The following is a 21,051-nucleotide window of genomic DNA, read 5'->3' on the forward strand; positions in this document are numbered from 1 at the left end:
AGCTACACCTTACAAAAATATTCTTTATAAAGGCTCCTTCCCTATTCCATCTGAAAACAGTTAGATGTAATAAAGAGAAATACTGAATTGTCATTTCAGTACTACCTTGCAGTTTTCATCTCAGTGCTTTCGCTAACTTTTATTTAGTTATTTTTCTGGCATTTTTCTGACATTTCAGCAGTGTGAGTGAATGGGTTCTCAAAGATTCATGTGGCAGAATGGAGTTGAGCCCATGGCTACAGGTTATATGTATTCTTGACATTAAAATCCATCGGAGGCATTTCCCTGGTCATTGCTGCTGTAGCTCTTCCATTGTTACTGAAATGGTAACTCATTGCAGCAAAGGATTCCAGGATCCATTGATCTTTACGATTTCTTCTTTCTTGTGACAATTATTGTCATGTTAATGAATTTCACTGGCTTCCCAGCTCTTCTTCACAGTGAAAACCTACATGTCAGCAAATATTATTATGTGGTTGGTTTCATACAGTGTATGATGGGTTATGCCTGATTTATCCAGCTGTCCCAACCTGAAGTTTGATGATCCTAGTATTGTTGACTTATCAGGTCAGTACAACATCAACTTTTCCACGTATACACAGTTTGCAGCATACTCTTCTGGTGTGTCACTTGGCCAAGTGTTTCACGTCATGATAATTCTTGTTTAACTGATAGAATATCCACAGTTCCTGAGAACACATTCCAAGCATTGCATTTTGCAACCATGTTGCTGAAGGTCACATTTTCGTCTTGTGTGCATTACAAGCATATTAATCATGACTGTTTTCTGTAGATAAAAGATCTATGCATCAAACACCAGCAGGAGAACACAAATATAAAGTTAGAGAAAAGTGCAAGCTTTCAGAGCCAGTGGCTCCCCCTTCTGGCAGAAGGGTTGAGGGGGGATGAAGACAGATGAAGGAAAGAGACTGGTGAGGTTTAGGAAATTGGGAGAGATTGAAAGAAACACCCAGAGCCTTGAGTCAAGGGAGGCTTACCAGATGGTATTAGAAGGAAAGACTGATTGCCCTGACCCAGAGTTCTGGGCAGCTTTTCCAAACTATCTGGATTTCCTAAATCCCACCTGTCCTTTTTCTTCATCTCTCTTCCTTCCCTTCAACCCTTCTTCCAGAACAATGAGTTACTGTCTCCAAAAGGTTGCACTATTCTTCTTTAACCTTTGTATGTGTTTTCTCATGCTGCCACTTGGTGAGTAGATTTTTTTTATGTATCCAATTATGTTATACAGGGTGTATCAAAAAGAATCATCCAATTTCAAAAAATCTTAACTACTATGATATTTGAGGTATGTGCATGACAGTGTACTGTCGAAAAGTGCAAACTCTTGAGTTTTACATGGTTCCTACTAGGTAGTAGCACTGAGCATCCACTTCAGTTCTAGTAAAAATGGTGTCAAGGCAACAGAAAACATTTTGTGATCTACATTTTGTGTAATGCAGCTCAGTAATAACTGTGCAGTTTGTCTTTCTTTCTATGTATGGTGTGGGTCCTCCTACAGCACAGAGCATTAGATGATGGCATGAACAATAATGAGAGACAGATTGTTTGTGTAAAGGCAAATAACTGGGCCATACTTGAGTGTCTGACACAGACATTGGTTGCATCCACCATACTTTCACAAGGAGTCTGCAGAACCTGTTCACCATGCAGTTTGACAGCTCAATGTTGCTCGACAGCTCAACATTCTCCCGATATCCATCTGGCATGTTTTGCATCGACTTTTATTCATGAAACCAAATGAAATTCAGCTACTGCAAGCTCTTCCTGAAAGTGACAAACAACAACCTGTGGAGCTCTGTAATTTCATTCTTGGCTGAATGGAGGGTGACAATTATCTTCAACACTTAGTGTTTAGTGACAAGGTAACATTCCATTTAAATGAATAGGTAAACTGTCATAATGTGAGAATATGGGGTATGGCACAGCCACATGAAGTTGTACAACATGAGAGGGACTCTCCAAAATTTAATATGGTTTGTGTGTTTCATAGGAAAAGGTGCATGGTCCATTTTTCCTTGCTGAGAACACTTTCGACAAAGCACATATCTGAATATACTTGAGAACTTTATTTTCCTACAGTTAGAGACTAATTCAAACCACTTCATTTGCCAAAGGATTGGGGCACCATCACACTGGCATCTGGAAGTGCATGAATTTTTAAATCAAAGGATTACTGAATGATGGATTGGTCACGTTGGACCAAATGATTCAGCCTTATATTACTGGACTCCAAGATCACAGGGCCTGACTGTATGTGATTATTTCTTGTGGGAGCTATAAAAGACTTTTTATGTGCCTCTGTTCCCAACAACAATGAATGAACTCAGACACTGCATATCAGCAGTTATGGAAGCTGTAACTCAAGAAATGCTTGCTGCAGTGTGGGAACAATCTGAATGTCACATTGGTAATCGAACACCTATGAAAAGATATGAAAAAAAAAACTTTTGAGTTTTACGTTCATCAAAAAATAAAATTCATTGTATATGGTTATTAGTTTCAGAAATATAGATGAATTGGATGTTTCTCTTTGATGCATCCTGTATTTTCAAAATTTTCATTGATATACCTATTTTGTGAAATGCGTGGTGATTTGAAAGTTTGTGCTGGTATTTGTGCATGTTGCCAGTTTTATACATTTTGTGAACTAGGTTCTCACCATTTCTCATAAACACCTGGGATGTAATTGGTGAGAGAAGTGTGTAATGAAATACCTGATACCAGATTGTTATAGGAGTAGGTGATAACACATTTCAAGTGATGTATATGACACACTGTAAATTTTGCCACGTTGTGTTACTTTTGAATTTTTTTTTATTTTTTTTTTTTTTATTTTTTTTGCCACACATATTTTTATTTAGGAACATTTATAGTAGCTAAATGGCTGCAAAGTTCATCATCTCATTTCATATGCACAATTATGAAATCATACAAATCAAAGATTCCAATATAATGGAAGGAAACATTCCACGTGGGAAAAATTATATATAAAAACAAAGATGAGGTGACTTACCGAACAAAAGCGCTGGCAGGTTGATAGACACACAAACAAACACAAACATACACACAAAATTCAAGCTTTCGCAACAAACTGTTGCCTCATCAGGAAAGAGGGAAGGAGAGGGGAAGACGAAAGGAAGTGGGTTTTAAGGGAGAGGGTAAGGAGTCATTCCAATCCCGGGAGCGGAAAGACTTACCTTAGGGGGAAAAAAGGACAGGTATACACTCGCACACACGCACATATCCATCCACACATACAGACACAAGCATTCCTTTCGTCTTCCCCTCTCCTTCCCTCTTTCCTGATGAGGCAACAGTTTGTTGTGAAAGCTTGAATTTTGTGTGTATGTTTGTGTTTGTTTGTGTGTCTATCGACCTGCCAGCGCTTTTGTTCGGTAAGTCACCTCATCTTTGTTTTTATATATAAAATCAAAGATTCCTGTATACATATTTCCGTTCAGTTAAGAAATTCTTTTATGCAGTGATATTTTTGTATATAATAAGTAAATACACCAGACAGAAATTTCTGGAAAATTGCATAATCAGTTAGCCAAAATATAAACATTTCAAACATTCATAATTTTTAACATGATTATCAAGTCATATTTAAGTATTTCAATACTGTGACATCTGTAAGTGGAAGTAACAAAATTGGTTAATTTATTTATTGATGATTTTTATATCTCTTATGTCAGTGAATTTACGTACAGGAAAGTTATGTTTAACAGAAAGTATTATTTCAGATATTTTATTTGTTTATATAGAATATGTTGCCACATTTAAAATTTGCTAAATATTCATTGCTGAATTATTTATCTTCAATTGTTACTTGTTTGCATCATGACCAGTGCCAAGATTGTACTAGAAGAAGTAATGGAAGTAGATGATGTGTATCAGTCACATAGCAGATTTTCAACCATATATGTACTAGTTTTCAATGAGTGACTGTACACTTTTGGTGATGTGTTTGCTAATCAAAAGTATAAGTTTACATGACAGGAAAGATGGTGTATCTTTCCATAGTTCGAATTATGATCTAAACCTCTTGCCAGCCCAAGCAATCAGCTGCTTAGTATTCAACAAATTTGATGTTCTCCTCCTGCTATAACGTCACATTCTAAAATAATTATCTTAAATTAATGGCACTTTTGCCAATGTACATTTAGCTGTAGGTGGAAGGGTATATCAGACACCACATCAGGAAAGGATAGCTGTTAATCCTTTTCTATCTCCATAACAAATTTAATTGGGGATGGAGAACTTCCAGGTGTCTTATGAAGTTATTAAGCTATTGCTCTACATTGTCATTGTGTTGTTGATATACCTGCTCCATGTCTTAAGATTACAAGGTGCCAAATCCAGCACATGCCATTCAAAATGACCCATGAAGGAATTCTCACCATCAGATGCCTTCCAGCTGTTCATATGAACAGCAAGATTGAAATCTCCCACTGTTTTCTGTTCCTTATCTGCACAAATAACTACATGTTGTAGTGCATGGTGCCCTTAGTCCAGTGGTTGCCAATTTATTTATGGAGCATTTTAAAATACAGATGATGGTCTTGGAACCTCGTATAAGGTGTGGTACAAGTACGCTGATGACATCACTGTGTGGAGCCATGGTGAGGAACAGCTTGATGACTTTTAAGACATCTGAACAGCCTCAAAGCTGACATTAAATTTACTATTGAGGTAGAAAAGGATCAACAGCTGCTCTTTATAGATGTATTGGATACAAGGAATGATGAGAATTGGCCACAGTGTGTATTGAAAATCATAATCCAATACAGAAATGAGGTATGATTATGTTTGTAATGTGCACTTGGATAACTGTTGCAGTTCTTTTCTTGATTCCTGAATCTTTGTTTTACCAAAATATAGTCTATTTGAAGGCTCATTCCTAGCATAAAATTCTATTAATCTTTCTTCCCTCTCAGTTTACTCAGCAAGATTGAAATCTCCCACTGTTTTCTGTTCCTTATCTGCACAAATAACTACATATTGCTAACCCCTTATGATTTAATTCTCATCTCAATGTGATATTCATTGACATTATTATATACTTTTTCAATCTAACATTCATCCACATCTGTGGTTCTTATCTGTTTTTGTATGATTGCAGAATCTGTTCTTTCTGTTTGCTGCGTATAACACTTTACTGTATTACCTGCTTCCCTATTCACTATTATTATTGCTCCTGTTCTTCCATTATTTGACTACTTATGAATAAAGCCATCATCCTCAGTTTATGAATTCCATCACATCTGTCACATCTCACTGGTTCCAGAATGCCTGTTTACACTGTTTCCATTGCTACCTTTAGAGTTTTCCACACTGGGTTAGTGATACAACATTGTACATGGTCACCCTAATTATTAGCATTATCATTTTGTCTAATAGCTCTTCCCTATAGACATCATCCTGTAAACCAAATGGGGACTAGCTTATCTGTGAAAAAGTGATCAAGAAATTTTAGCAGAGAGCTATATGTAGTAGGAAAAGAGAATGTGGTGGTTTTCTATTGCCTTCCACATCACAGCACTGCAGCCATTAAAGTTACACCATCCATGCCAGATAGCATCATAGTTGCTTTACCATATCCTTGTTTTCTCTCAGCTGTAAGTACTAGAGAAATTGTTTACTTCCTACAGGATGAAGCTTCTCTGAATACCAATCCCAGCATTTCCTCTCTCTGATTTGATGATATTTGAACCATAGAAATGAAGTTTCAAAGGGGAATGGAAAGCTGAAACAGGCTAGATCACATGCACAATGAATAAACCAAAAGACAAATAGCCTTCTGAAAATCAGAAAAATACAAGCAAAAATGATTCAACCATATCCTTTGAATGGACAGTAAGGAGCTACCAACATAAACTACTGACCATAGACCTAAAGGCAAAGACATTACGAAAGTCCAAGGAATAGGTGAGCTGATGGATCCAAACAGGTCTCACCCATGTACTAGATGATGGCAATGGATTTAGATATTTTGAGTGCAGGGAGGGGGAAAGGTGCCATCAATAGTTTGACTGATTTGGTGCAGCCCACCCATCACAATTTTCTCTCATGCTCTTTCTTTTTCTAATTAGTTTTTACACATATTCCTTTCCTCATCAATTCTGCAAATAACTTCTTTGTTTCTTGTCTTATCAGATCACTTAATAAATGACATCTTTCTATAGCACTTCTCTTCTCTTTGCCTGTGCTAATCTGCTTCTCATCTCGTCCTTGTTTCACCTGTCATGCATTATTTTACTTCCACAGTAGCATAATTCCTCCACTTTGTGCATTATGCAGTCCCCAGTTTTTTATGTTGAGACTAATATCATTTCTGCTACTCCTCAGTACATTGGTCTTACTTTAGTTTAATCTCAAACTATATTCTGTACTCAGAAGACTTGATTTCACTCAGTGGGTCCTTTAATCCTTTCACAATTTCATGGAGGATAGTGATATCATAAGCCAATCTTATCACCGATATCCTTTCACAGTGAATTTTTGTTAAACTTCCGAACCATCACTACATCTTCAATACATACACTGACAGTGATTGAAAGTGTTACACTATGAATACCCTGACCAAAGGTTAGCAAACTGATATTCCAGGAGCCATGCTTGTGGGATATGTGGATAAAATTTCATCCTTATGTGAGCTTATTTTCAATACAAAAAAGGTCATCTCTATTGATGAAGAAATATGTGTGTGTGATGGCTGCTGAATTGTGTAACATGGCACACAAAGAAACAACATTATGCGATTACTGTTATCAGGACTGATTATCAACATGATCCTTTAGTTGCATGTTGTACACATATAGCACAAATAACTGCTAATTTACTCATTTCTATTTTGCAATACCTGTGTTTGAATTGGTAGTTTTATGGAAGTACGTGTTATTAGGTGCCTACAAACAGGTCACAAAATTTCTATAAATTACAGGCCGGTGGTGTGTTGCTGCAGAGCTGGCATTCGATAGTGCCCAGTTTTTTGTCTTGCGTTGGGTGTCGTTCAAGGGAATTTGGTTGACAAGACAGCAATGTGAGTTCACTGACATGTTCCTGAAACCACTGCAATACGATTACTGCCTTGTTATGTTGACAGTTATCCTGCTGGAAGACGCCATCCTCTTGGGAGAAGACATTAAGCATGAAGTGATATAAGTGTTGGCAATAATGTTTACATGCTCCACAGCTGTCATAGTTCCTTCAGTTACTGCCCAGACTCCATGGAAGCCCATTTGAATGTCCCTCATAGAGTAATAATGCCACCACCGGCCTCTATCTCTGGTGCACTGCAGATTTCCAGCAGTCATTAGCCTGGATGATGGCCTATCCAGAAATGACCATCGAGCTAGTGTAACAAGAAACATAAGCCATTTGACCAGATGGATTTCATTGCTCCACTTTTCAGACTCAATGATCCCATTGCCCACTGCAATTATAACTGGGAATGTTGTTAGGTCAACATGGGAACACATGCAGTCGCTGCTGCAGAGCCCCTAGTTCAACTATGTGCGCTGAACACTGTGCTCTGAAACACTTGTGCCTGCATCAGAACTGTACTCCGTCGGCAAATTTGCTGCAGATCGTCACCTACCTAGCTTTTTGGAGAGGGAAAACCTTCAAGCTCCATGTTCTGTGCTGAGGCATGGACTTCCAAGACATTTCCACTTACGTGTGGCTTCATTATCCTTCAACTGCTTTCCACAGATGCTTGCATCAGTAACATATGAACAGCTAATGAAATTTGCTGTTTCAAAACGTTTCTTTTCAGGTGCCAGGCCATAACCTGTCCTTTGTCAAAGTCACTTATGTCAGCTGATTTCCCAATTTGCAGCCTATATTGTCACCAGAATGATTCCCCATTCACCTACGGTCTGCTTAAATGCATTCCTTAGACTGTCATGTCCCCACAGAATCATCAGGCAGCATTAAATCTTGCTGTAGAGAGTGGTCAGAATGTTGTCGCTCATCAGTGTAAGTCTCTGCCTGTGCGGGAATCGGAGCAACTGTGCAAGTACAGGATGTGGCACATGGTAACATATGGAGGTTTGGGTTGTTCAAGAAGGCATGTTCAGATAGCTGAATAGGCTAAGGTGACTGCTGGCATAAAGAGCAAAATCTGGGTTCAAGTACCAGTGTAGCACAAATTTTCATATGTCACTGATAAATTGTGCAGCTGATGTCTAATCATATTTTCGACTGTGAATACATTTCATCTTTGTTTCCACTTGCATGTGAACCTTATATCTTCTTTAGGGTCATATAAGCATCATTTTGTTTTTTTATTAATTAATTTATTAATTTTGATACATGTTCACTTTGATACAACATTCTACAAAAACCATTTCATCATTAGTTACTGGAATCAGGCATTATTATTATTTGGTTATCTTAAAAATGTTGAATTATAATATTTTAAAGTAGACAGGGACATTTAGCAAATGCTAGTAAAAAGTCATAACAAATAAAACACAATTAAGAAATATTGTTAAGTGGTTGTCTGACTATGTTAATTCATAGATCTTCATGTTAAAAAAGTCATCTAACCCACACTGTAATTATGTCAAAGATTTCTATGATCTTGTAAAAAGTTACACTATACGAAACTTCTAATTGCAACTTCAGTTCTGTAAATGACATAATAGTGCTATGTAAAACTTTAATTGTTCAAACATTACAACCAGACTGCACATGGGAAGCTTTTTGTGAGCAGTTTTTATGGGGAGCCTTTGGTAGACACTTCACTCTTAGTTTTGTGCAATATGATAAAATGAAATATACAGTTCAATAAGAAATGAGTAATTGAAGAATGACTTGAAAGTCTGGTATTCTTTTAAAGCAATAAACAAAAAGTTAAACAGAATCTGGAGTTGCATTACTGATCATTGAAGAATGTACCTAGGCAACAGTTAATTCAGTCCCCAAAAATAAGTAAATTTCATAAAATAAATCAGTTTCAATTCTGATTTACCATAGAATTGTCTTAACTCTTGGTGATGTATTTTGAGTTCATACAATCAGATCACCAACAAATATCAAATTTTAGCTGCATGCTAAATTTGAATGGTACATTATAAATGGAACTTTTTAGGTAAAATGACACATATACATGTGTAGCTCATCACCATATTTTGGATTTTGAGGAAGGTCAGATCATTGGTATGAGAGTTTTGAGAACAGCATACCAGAAGGCTGCATACACAATTGGCTATAGCGCAATGGCAGTAGAAGGTGTAGTTATGAGATGGAGCAGGTTGGCTGAGGTGGCTGAGTGGTTCTAGGCGCTACAGTATTTAACCACGCGACTGCTATGGTCGCAGGTTCGAATCTTGCCTCGGGCATGGATGTGTGTGATATCCTTACGTTAGTTAGGTTTAAGTAGTTCTAAGTTCTAGGGGACTGATGACCTCAGAAGTTAAATCCCATAGTGCTCAGAGCCATTTTGAACCATTTTTTTGACTTCGAGCAAAAGAGTGGGGCAAGAATAGGTCCTAGCAGAAGCTCATATGTTTGTTCAGCTGGCTCTGACGAGTTGACTGATGACAACAGATGAAATCTGGACAGGAGTTGCTGGCACAGTGTCTGCTGATACTGAGCGAAACATATTACCAGAAGCTGGATTGAGATCTCGAGTTACCACATGTCATTTACTGCTGACACTGTATCACACACAACAGAGGCTTGCATGGTACTCACCCAGAGTCATCTGGTACATTGAATGTGATGCTATGGTGGTCAGTGGTGAATCTCACCTCTCATTCTGATGGTCAGAATGATATCAGTGAGTCCTTAGATGATCTGGTGAAGGATTACGGGATGCAGTGATTCTCGAACACATACCTCTCCAACTTCTGGTATCATAGTGAGAGTTATTATTTGATATGACAACAGAATAGCTTTGGTAATTGTTAAAAGGAGGTTGAATGCTCCTAGTATGTGACAAGAATGGTGAAGCTTGTTGCATACCTTTCATAACCAGGTAACCAAATGGCACATTCAATTAGGACAGTGCAGGGCCCACACCACAATTCACACTACAAATGCCTTGAGGAATGCAGGATCCTTGACTAATTTAAATGGTCTCCTGAATTGTTACCCTTAGGGCATGTCTGGAATGTGACAGGATGACATATACTTCTATATTAGTCTCCAGCAAGATTCTTCATGGAATGACAGAGGGTGTGTTTCAGGAATGGCAAGCGATTCCTCAAGATGATATTTGGAGATTGTGTGTTTCTCTGCCACAATGCAAACGAGTGTATTTGTGCCTGTATACATCACACCTCATACTGATGATGATGATGGACATCAGTTCAAAATGTTATGAAAGATTAATGATTTAGTATCCATCATACAATAAACATCACGGCAAAATTTGATAAATATGGGATTGGTGTTTTGTTGGATAGCACTTTCCATTTCCCTCAGTGCAGGATCAACAGTAGTGGAATCAGCCTTCTTATTTTCCTCAAATCCTGTGCGTATTGAGCATATCTCTCTCAGTCTTCCACTCTTATACGAGTTCAGTAAGAATAGACTTCATATTGCTGATCATTGTTATCATTGACCTGAGGAACAGTAACAAATTTAAGGGTTTACCTGCAAATCGCCTTCTGTTGTAGTCAGCTATGTTGTCGAACTTCATGATGGTTTTGTCAGGTGCAGGGAGTAGGTTGTAAGCATTGCCTGAGTGGACAGCAGCATGGGCCACATACAGAAAGAGGGGCCGTGATGCGTTGTGGCTCTGTATGAGCCGCACCGCCTCCGAGGTGAACACATCCGTCGAGTACTGGCCGTGCAAGTCCCATGCTGGCTCCATGCCACGTCTCATGTCTAGTCCCCAGTACTCCTGAGGAAGGCAGTACACTCAATAGAGATGAGTAAATCATAACAAGGTGGAAAAGATAGGTTCAAACTACTACAAGAAATATAAGAAATAATGAATCCACCTTGACAGTTTAATTTCCCTTTCACATTCCATCAAGCTCAACATGTTTTAGGTCTCATGCCCATTTTCAAGAACGTTTGAGGGGATTGCTGCAGTGTATATGTGACATAGGGCGTCTCTGATGCGGGTATATAGGCACCGAAATGTAGGAAAGGGATGATTGTGGCATTGGGGTCCTTGTGGTGTGCATGCGGCAAATGCAGAGATGTGAATTATGGTGACATTATTACCAATGCTTCAAAACAGTACTAACGTGCTGTTATTCGAAGGATGAACACCGGTAGTTATGCATCGGAGAACGAAGAATGTGTATAGCCAGCATGTCTGTCGAAAACCACCACTGAGGAATGGTGCACCAAGTTCTGGGCTGGTCGCATTTCGACACAAGACGCTGGTCGATCTGGGAGACCAGCCTCATCAATTACAGAGAAATAAAAGACACTCGAGAACCCTTCCTATTACACAGACAGTTACGAACTTCATGCAATAGGACACAGTGTTTTACCAAACGGGTGTCTTCAACCTGGTGCATCGGTGAAATGATTGCCTCAACGGTCACGTTTTCCTGATTGGCATAACGATTCTCGACTGTACGGCCTTCATACGGAAACTTTTTGATCGCTCCTTATTCATTATGCGTACCATATGATGATTCACAGGTTTTTCCCATATTTGGGTTCATATTTCTTTTAAAATATGCTTTGTCAAGCAGGACTAAACAATTGTTAAATACCATTGTTGTAATTTAGTTTTTATGTTTTCGATTGTAGCTTCTGAAGGTGCGCTCATAAGACCAGTGAAAAAATGCTCCTATCGAAGCACAAAAAATGCGAATACGTTCGTGTTTATTTAAAAGACTCTGACTGAAAACTAGTTTACCAGCGCCTCATTGTACTTCCCTCAGGAACTTTAAAAATTTCCACAAAAATTTTACTACGCAAACATATTTGTGCTCTTTTTAACATGCAGCTCACTCCCACCCAGCAGTCTATCGGTGCAAGTCGCTCATACCCATCCACTCCCAGTTATCCTTCCTTACTCACTCATTCAGTCCAAGCCATTGTCATTACCTCTTTGTGTCTCTCTGTTATTGTCTCTGTCACTGCTACAGTCCTCTTTGTTCTGTCCTACTACTACAGGCTCCTCTCTTTGCCATCGTCTCACTCGTGCTGGCTCTTAATGCTAACATTTCATTCCTTCCTTCCTACTCCTTCTGTCTCACTATCTTTCTCTTCCTTGCTGTCATTGTCATCTAGTCATTCTCTCATTATCACTGACTCTCACCCACTTTCTCTTTCTCCTTATACTTCCCCCCTCCCCCCCCCCTCCCCCCACACACAACACTGTCTGTTTTATTCTGTTCCTAACACTGTTCTTGTTCTGTCACTGTCTATTACTTTCCACTGCCACTGCGTCCCTCTCTTCCTCTCACACTGCAATTGTCTCTTTCGCTCTTTCCATAACACAATCACTGTCTACTACCTTCTAGTATTTATCACTTTTCCGTCTCTTTCCCGCTGCCACCATCTTCTTCTCTCTCAGTATAAAAATCGGCGAGTATGTCCACATGCTGAAGTTTTTGGGAAAACTTTTAAAGTGCTGAGCAAGGTAGAATGAGGCAGATAGTACCCCACTTTTCACTTCGAGTGTTTTAAATAAACAGGAACATATTCGTACTTTTTGTGCACTGATTCGACCATTTATTCACTGCTTCCCTTCTTTTCGCTGCTGCAGCAGGACGTGCAATTCATATGAAAAGAAGTGTAGTGGTCAGTAAAATTTAGATACTTTACTTACGTGAAACGGAAATAACCTCAGTCCGGATTGTATGTGAAAGAAACCAATATTATGAATACATCGGAAAAATTACAGCCATTTGCTGTGCATAGCCATTTCGGAATCCGCCGCTGGAGTTTTTTATCCAAAAAAGAAGTTTTTACGGTGTTTCTCGATAACGGATGAAGATTTTTGAAAACAGAATATACCGTTAAAATCTGAGCAATTTTCTACGGTTATTGTTATTCAGATTTCGCCTCGTAGCGGATATTAATTGTAGACATAGAGTACCTTTGAACCTCTATATCTTGAAAACGGATAAAGATAGCAACAAAATTTTCAAGGTTGTTCGAGATCCGTATCTTAGGAATACGTCGTACAAATTTCAGGCATTTACTGTGCGTAGCTCATCATCGGATGGGTTTTGGTCTGCTGTTGACGGCGAAAACATAGTAAAAAAACCTTTTTTATATGGTTTTACGAGGAACCGCCTCCATAAGTCCCATCAAGCGCATAAAGTACAAACAGAACCAAATGCTTGCTCCATCTGTCGAAGCAGGAGGAAGTGTGTAATATTCATAGATTGACCCTGTACCGTAGTACAGTCACATTATGTACATGTTGGGTGTACAAATGGTCCAAGGGCTACCCAAAACATGTCTTTACACCTATTTATCACCAATGGAGCCCGGAAAATCCGGTGCAAACCGATTTTGCGATTGTGTCTTATATACAGGGTGTTTCACTAAATGTGTTTGCCTCTATGTTACGAAGTAATAGGCGACGGAAATATTTATTGCGGTAAGTCACCATAAGAAACGTTACACTGTCTGCGGGGTTATGAACATAGTTTATTGTGTTATTAAATCCAATTACTGCAAAAAGATACAATTTTTTTAAATGGAACAATAGTTGTTTTTATCATGCACTGGAATCAGTAACAGCAGCTGTGTATACATTAAATTACATTCCTATCACCTTTAGTTTGGGAACTACAATCCTTCAAAGTTTCAGGGGCAGATACCACTCGCTGTTCATAATACATAGCTGTGTGGTGGGTGATGGATGTTCTGGCGGTGGGAAGTTGATTTAAATGAGATGTTCAAATGTGTGTCCATTTTCCTGAATGCACAATACAATGCGCCTTCTAAAGGATCTGCGGACGAGATGTAACATCACCGCTGTCATGGAGCAACATGCGTCCTCGATGCGTCGTTTTAGATCATCTGGGGATGTGGGCTCAGTGACATAAACATGATCATTTAGATATCCCCACAAAAAGAAATTTAATGGTCTAAATCGGGCGAAATTGCGGGCGACGAATGAGGACCATGGCGCCCCAACCACCTTTCTGCAAACCTGTTGTTTAGTTCTTCCACAACAGCACGAGCAGAATGGGCTGGGTGACCATCGTGCTCCATCCACATATGGACTCTCGTGTGTAGACACACATGTTCAAGAAGACCAGCCAAACTGTCGACTATAAACGCGCGATACAACTCACCTGTCAGTGTGCCTGGGAAATAGTGTGGACCGATGATTTCATCCCCAAGGATTTAACACCATACATTAATAGACCACCTAAGTTGACGGTCGACAGGTCGTACCCACCGAGGACTGTCTGCGGCCCAGTAGTGCACGTTATGGCGATTCACTGCACCATAATTTGTGAACGTGGACTCATCATAGAACATAACACCTTGTAGCCGGCCGCAATGGCCGAGCGGTTCTAGGCGCTACAGTCTAGAACCGCGAGACCGCTACGGTCGCAGGTTCGAATCCTGCCTCGGGCATGGATGTGTGTGATGTCCTTAGTTTAAGTTGAAGGGTTGTAGCTCCCAAACTAAAAGTGATAGGAATGTAATTTAAATTGATGTATACACAGCTGGTGGTACTGATTCCAATGCATGCTAGAAACAACTATTGTTCCATTTAAAAAATTGTATCTTTTTGCTGTAACTCTTTGGATAATAACACAATACACTGTGTTTTAGCTCCGAAGACAGTGTAACGTTTCTTATGGTGACCTACCGCAATAAATATTTCCGTCGCCTATTACTTCGTAACTTACGGAGGCAAACACATTTACTGAAACACCCTGCATATACAGGGTGGTCCAATGATTGTAACCGGGCCAAATATCTCACGAAATAAGCGTCAAACGAAAAAACTACAAAGAACGAAACTCCTCTAGCTTGAAGGGGGAAACCAGATGGCGCTAGGGTTGGCCCACTAGATGGCGCTGTCATAGGTCAAACGGATATGAACTGAGTTTTTTGAAAACAGGAACTCCCATTTTTTATTACTTATTCGTGTAATAAGTAAAGAAATATGAAGGTTTTAGTTGGGCCACTTTTTTCACTTTGTGATAGATGGCGCTGTAATAGTCACAAACATATGGCTCACAATTTTAGACGAACAGTTGGTAACAGGTAAGTTTTTTAAATTAAGATACAAAACGTAGGTACGTTTGAACATTTTATTTCGGTTGTTCCAATGCGATACATGTACCTTTGTGAACTTGTAATTTCTGAGAACGCATGCTGTGACAGCATGATTACCTGTAATGCAATAAATGCTCAAAATTATTTCCGTCAACCTCAATGCATTTGGCATACGTGTAACGACATTCCTCTCAACAGCGAGTAGTTCGCCTTCCGTAATGTTCGCACATGCATTGACAATGCGCTGACGCATGTTGTCAGGCGTTGTCGGTGGATCAAGATAGCAAATATCCTTCAACTTTCTCCACAGAAAGAAATACGGGGTCTGCAGCTCGTGGTTCCCGGGTTCGATTCCCGGCGGGGTCAGGGATTTTCTCTGCCTCGTGATGACTGAGTGTTGTGTGATGTTCTTAGGTTAGTTAGGTTTAAGTAGTTCTAAGTTCTAGGGGGCTGATGACCATAGATGTTAAGTCCCATAGTGCTCAGAGCCATTTGAAGAAATCCAGGGACGTCAGATCCGGCCGTGGTGTGGTGCTTCGACGACCAATCCACCTGTCACGAAATACGCTATTCAATACCGCTTCAACCGCACGCGAGCTATGTGCCGGACATCCATCATGTTGGAAGTACATCGCCATTCTGTCATGCAGTGAAACATCTTGTAGTAACATCGGTAGAACATTACGTAGGAAATCAGCATACATTGTACCATTTAGATTGCCATCGATAAAATGGGGGCCAATTATCCTCCTCCCATAATGCCGCTCCATACATTAACTCACCAAGGTCGGTGCCACTTGTCGCAGCCATCGTCGATTTCTCGTTGCCCAATAGTGCATATTATGCCGGGTTACGTTACCGCTGTTGGTGAATGACGCTTCGTCGCTAAATAGAACGCGTGCAAAAAATCTGTCATCGTCCCGTAATTTCTCTTGTGCCCAGTGGCAGAACTGTACACGACGTTCAAAGTCGTCGCCATGCAATTCCTGGTGCACAGAAATATGGTACGAGTGCAATCGATGTTCATGTAGCATTCTCAACACCGACGTTTGTGAGATTCCCGATTCTCGCTCAATTTATCTGTTACTGATGTACGGAGTAACCGTGACAGCAGCTGAAACACCTACTTGGGCATCATCATTTGTTGCAGGTCGTGGTCGTGACGTTTCACATGTGGCTGAACACTTCCTGTTTCCTGAAATAACGTAACTATTCGGCGAACGGTCCGGACGCTTGGATGATGTCGTCCAGGATACCGAGCAGCACACATAGCACACGCCCGTTGGGCATTTTGATCACAATAGCCATACATCAACACGATACCGACCTTTTCCGCAATTGGTAAACGGTCCATTTTAACACGGGTAATGTATCGCGAAACAAATACCGTCATGTTACGTGATACCACGTACTTACTTACGTTTGTGACTATTACAGCGCCATCTATAACAAAGCGTGCCACACGAATATGTAAAAAAAATATGGGGGTTCCTATTTTAAAAAAACGCAGTTGAAATCCGTATGACCTATGGCAGCGCCATCTAGCGGACCAACCATAGCGCCATCTGGTTTCCCCCTTCAAGGTTTTCGAGTTTCGTCCTTTGTAGTTTTTTCGTTTGATGCTTATTTCGTGAGATATTTGGCCCGGTCACGATCAATGGACCACCCTGTATATATCGGCTTTTAAAGCTAGCGGACACGTTGCAGAGTTTGGACAACGGGATTAGTGGATCTTTCCTCGACCTTCTCTGACGGGGCACAGTTTACAGGACACAGCACATGCCTGGCAACAGTTGGAGTCGGCGCACCTGTTCGACGGCGGTGTGGTCGTTGTAGTCGTGGTGGCCCGTCCAGAAGCCTAGGTGCGACTCGAAGCCGCGGTAGGTGGGCGTGTAGACGCGGCGGTAGTGGCCCAGGTGCCACTTGCCCACGATGTGCGTGCGGTAGCCCAGGCCCTGCAGGTACTGCGGCAGCAGGCGCTCCGACAGCGGCAGCCCGCGCGGCTCCGCGCCGAACAGCACCGTGTGCTGCATGCCTGCAAGACACGGCGCGTCTCAGCTCTCACCACACCCGGCTCCTGGACTATTGCAATGCTTATCTCTTTCAAATTGGGTTCTAGATCTTGTACGCTATTGAGATATCTAAAACAGAAATGTACATTGTATTGCTAATTTCAAAAGTTCTGCACAAGATAAGACAGAACTGAAGAAACTAATTTATTTTACAAAATATCTTTACAGGCTCAGATGGAAGCCCAGTTCTAAGCAAAGAAGGGAAAGCAGAAAGGTGGAAGGAAGATATACAGGGTGTTCCAAAAAGGTACGGCCAAACTTTCAGGAAACATTCCTCACACACAAATAAATAAAAGATGTTATGTCGACATTTGTCCGGAAACGCTTAATTTCCATGATAGAGCTCATTTTAGTTTCGTCAGTATGTACTGTACTCCCTCGATTCACCGCCAGTTGGCCCAATTGAAGGAAGGTAATGTTGACTTCGGTGCTTGTGTTGACATGCGACTCATTGCTCTACAGTACTAGCATCAAGCACATCAGTATGTAGCATCAACAGGTTAGTGTTCATCACGAACGTGCTTTTGCTGTCAGTGCAATGTTTACAAATGCGGAGTTGGCAGATGCCCATTTGATGCATGGATTAGCACGGGGCAATAGCCGTGGCGCGGTACGTTTGTATCGAGACAGATTTCCAGAACCAAGGTGTCCCGACAGGAAGTTCGAACCAATTGATCGGCGCCTTAGGGAGCACGGAACATTCCAGCCTATGACTCGCGACTGGGGAAGACCTAGAACGACGAGGACACCTGCAATGGACGAGGCAATTCTTCGTGCAGTTGACGATAACCCTAATGTCAGCGTCAGAGAAGTTGCTGCTGTACAAGGTAACGTTGACCACGTCACTGTATGGAGAGTGCTACGGGAGAACCAGTTGTTTCCGTACCATGTACAGCCTGTGCAGGCACTATCAGCAGCTGATTGGCCTCCCCGGGTGCACTTCTGCGAATGGTTCATCCAACAATGTGTCAATCCTCATTTCAGTGCAAATGTTCTCTTTACGGATGAGGCTTCATTCCAACGTGATCAAATTGTAAATTTTCACAATCAACATGTGTGGGCTGACGAACATCCGCACGCAATTGTGCAATCACATCATCAACACAGATTTTCTGTGAACATTTGGGCAGGCATTGTTGGTGATGTCTTGATTGGGCTCCATGTTCTTCCACCTACGCTCAATGGAGCACGTTATCACGATTTCATACGGGATACTCTACCTGTGCTGCTAGAACATGTGCCTTTACAAGTACGACACAACATGTGGTTCATGCACGATGGAGCTCCTGCACATTTCAGTCGAAGTGTTCGTACGCTTCTCAACAACAGATTCGGTGACCGATCGATTGGTAGAGGCGGACCAATTCCATGGCCTCCACGCTCTCCTGACCTCAACCCTCTTGACTTTCATTTATGGGGGCATTTGAAAGCTCTTGTCTACGCAACCCCTGTACCAAATGTAGAGACTCTTCGTGCTCGTATTGTGGACGGCTGTGATACAACGCCATTCTCCAGGGCTGCATCAGCGCATCAGGGATTCCATGCGACGGAGGGTGGATGCATGTATCCTCGCAAACGGAGGACATTTTGAACATTTCCTGTAACAAAGTGTTTGAAGTCACGCTGGTACGTTCTGTTGCTGTGTGTTTCCATTCAATGATTAACGTGATTTGAAGAGAAGTAATAAAATGAGCTCTAACATGGAAAGTAAGCGTTCCCGGACACATGTCCACATAACATATTTTCTTTCTTTGTGTGTGAGGAATGTTTCCTGAAAGTTTGGCCGTACCTTTTTGTAACACCCTATAGGGGGTTTATACAAGGGCGATGTACTTGAGGACAATATTACGTAAATGGAAGAGGATGTAGATGATGATGAAATGGAAGATATGGTACTGCGTGAAGAGTTTGACAGAGCACTGAAAGGCCTAAGTCGAAACAGGAGCAGACAACATTCCATTACAAATACTGACGGCCTTGGGAGAGACAGCCATGATAAAACTCTACAATCTGATGAGCAAGATGTATGAGAGAGGCGAAATATCCTCAGACTTCAAGAAGAATATAATAATTCCAATCACAAAGAAAGCAGGTGTTGACAGATGTGAAAATTACCGAACTATGAGTTTAATAAGTCACGACTACAAAATACTAACGCGAATTCCCTACAGACGAATGGAAAAACTGGTAGAAGCTGACCTCGGGGAAGATCACTTTGGATTCCGTAGAAATATTGGAACACGTGAGGCAATACTGCCCCTGCGCCTTATCTTAGAAGATAGCTTAAGGAAAGGCAAACCTACGTTTCTAGCATTTGTGGACTTAGAGAAAGCTTTTGACAATGTTGAGTGGAATGCTCTCTTTCAAATTCTGAAGGTGGCAGGGGTAAAATACAGGGAGCGAAAGGCAATTTACAGAAATCAGATGGCAGTTGTAAGAGTCGAGGGTCATGAAAGGGAAGCAGTGGTTGGGAAGGCAGTGAGACAGGGTTGTAGCCTATCCCCAATGTTATTCAATCTGTATATTGAGCAAGCAGTGAAGGAAACAAAAGAAAAATTCGGATTAGGTATTAAAATCCATGGAGAAAAAAATAAAAACTCTGAGGTTTGCCGATGACATTGTAATTCTGTCAGAGACAGCAAAGGACTTGGAAGAGCAGCTGAACGAAATTATTAGTGTCTCGAATGGAGGATAGTGGAATGTAGTAGAACTAAGTCGGGTGATGCTGAAGGAATTAGATTAGGAAATGAGACACTTAAAGTAGTAAAGGAGTTTTGCTACTTAGGGGAGCAAAATAACTGATGACGATAGAAGTAGAGAGGATGTAAAATGTAGACTGGCAATGGCAAGAAAAACGTTTCTGAAAAAGAGAAATTTGTTAACATCGAGTATAGATTAGAGTGTCAGAAAGTTGTTTCTGAAAGTATTTGTATGGAGTGTAGCCATGTATGGAAGTGAAACATGGACGATAAATAGTTTGGACAAGAAGAGAATAGAAGCTTTGGAAATATGGTGCTACGGAAGAATGCTGAAGATTAGATGCGTAGATCACATAATTAATGAGGATGTACTAAATAGAATTGGGGAGAAGAGGAATTTGTGGCTCAACTTGACTAGAAGAAGGGATCCGTTGGTAGGACATGTTCTGAGACATCAAGGGATCACCAATTTAGTATTGGAGGGCAGCGTGGAAGGTAAAAGTCGTAGAGGGAGACCAAGAGATGAATACACTAATCAGATTCAGAAAGCTGTAGGTTGCAGTAGGCTCCCTGCCGCCGTTGGATAAGCAGCTGCAGCAGCAAGTCGTATACTCCTAGCACACTCATTTGTTACATAGTTTAATTCTCAATTTCTTTGCGTGTTTTTGGTACTTGCATTGTTTAATTCATAAATTTCGGGCGTATTATAGTATTTGAGAGTTGTAGCATCGCGTTTTAGTACCTGAATAGTGTAAATTCGCGTAGTCGTTTGTCTTCTGCTTTTGTTTTGAACGGCCAGTGTCGGTTGGTCACAGTCAGTGTGCTCCCTGCCGCCGTTGGATAAGCAGCTGCAGCAGCAAGTCGTATACTCCTAGCTCACTCATTTGTTACATAGTTTAATTCTTAATTTCTTTGCGTGTTTTTGGTACTTGAATTGTTTAATTCATAAAGTTCTGGCGTATTATAGTATTTGAGAGTTGTAGCATCGCGTTTTAGTACCTGAATAGTGTAAATTCGCGTAGTCTCCTTCCGCCGCTGAGCAGTGTCAGCAGTGCGCAAGTAGCAGCATTACTGCATTTACTAGG

The 21,051-nt window shown here is 40.8% G+C and overlaps 1 protein-coding gene across 1 annotated transcript in view; it reads right to left on the bottom strand.

The window, feature by feature from the left end:
• Nucleotides 1-21,051, bottom strand: part of LOC124787786 (arylsulfatase B-like) — a 331,394-nt gene that overhangs the window by 50,504 nt on the left and 259,839 nt on the right. The window contains exons 5-6 of the mRNA XM_047254689.1: nt 17,004-17,230; nt 10,627-10,876 (exon numbers count right to left, since the gene is read on the bottom strand). Of these exons, the coding sequence (XP_047110645.1) occupies nt 10,627-10,876; nt 17,004-17,230 (477 nt within the window). The remainder of the gene's footprint in view (nt 1-10,626; nt 10,877-17,003; nt 17,231-21,051) is intronic.

Source organism: Schistocerca piceifrons, chromosome 3, assembly GCF_021461385.2.
Source record: "Schistocerca piceifrons isolate TAMUIC-IGC-003096 chromosome 3, iqSchPice1.1, whole genome shotgun sequence".
In the NCBI taxonomy this organism is placed as follows: Eukaryota; Metazoa; Arthropoda; class Insecta; order Orthoptera; family Acrididae; genus Schistocerca; species Schistocerca piceifrons.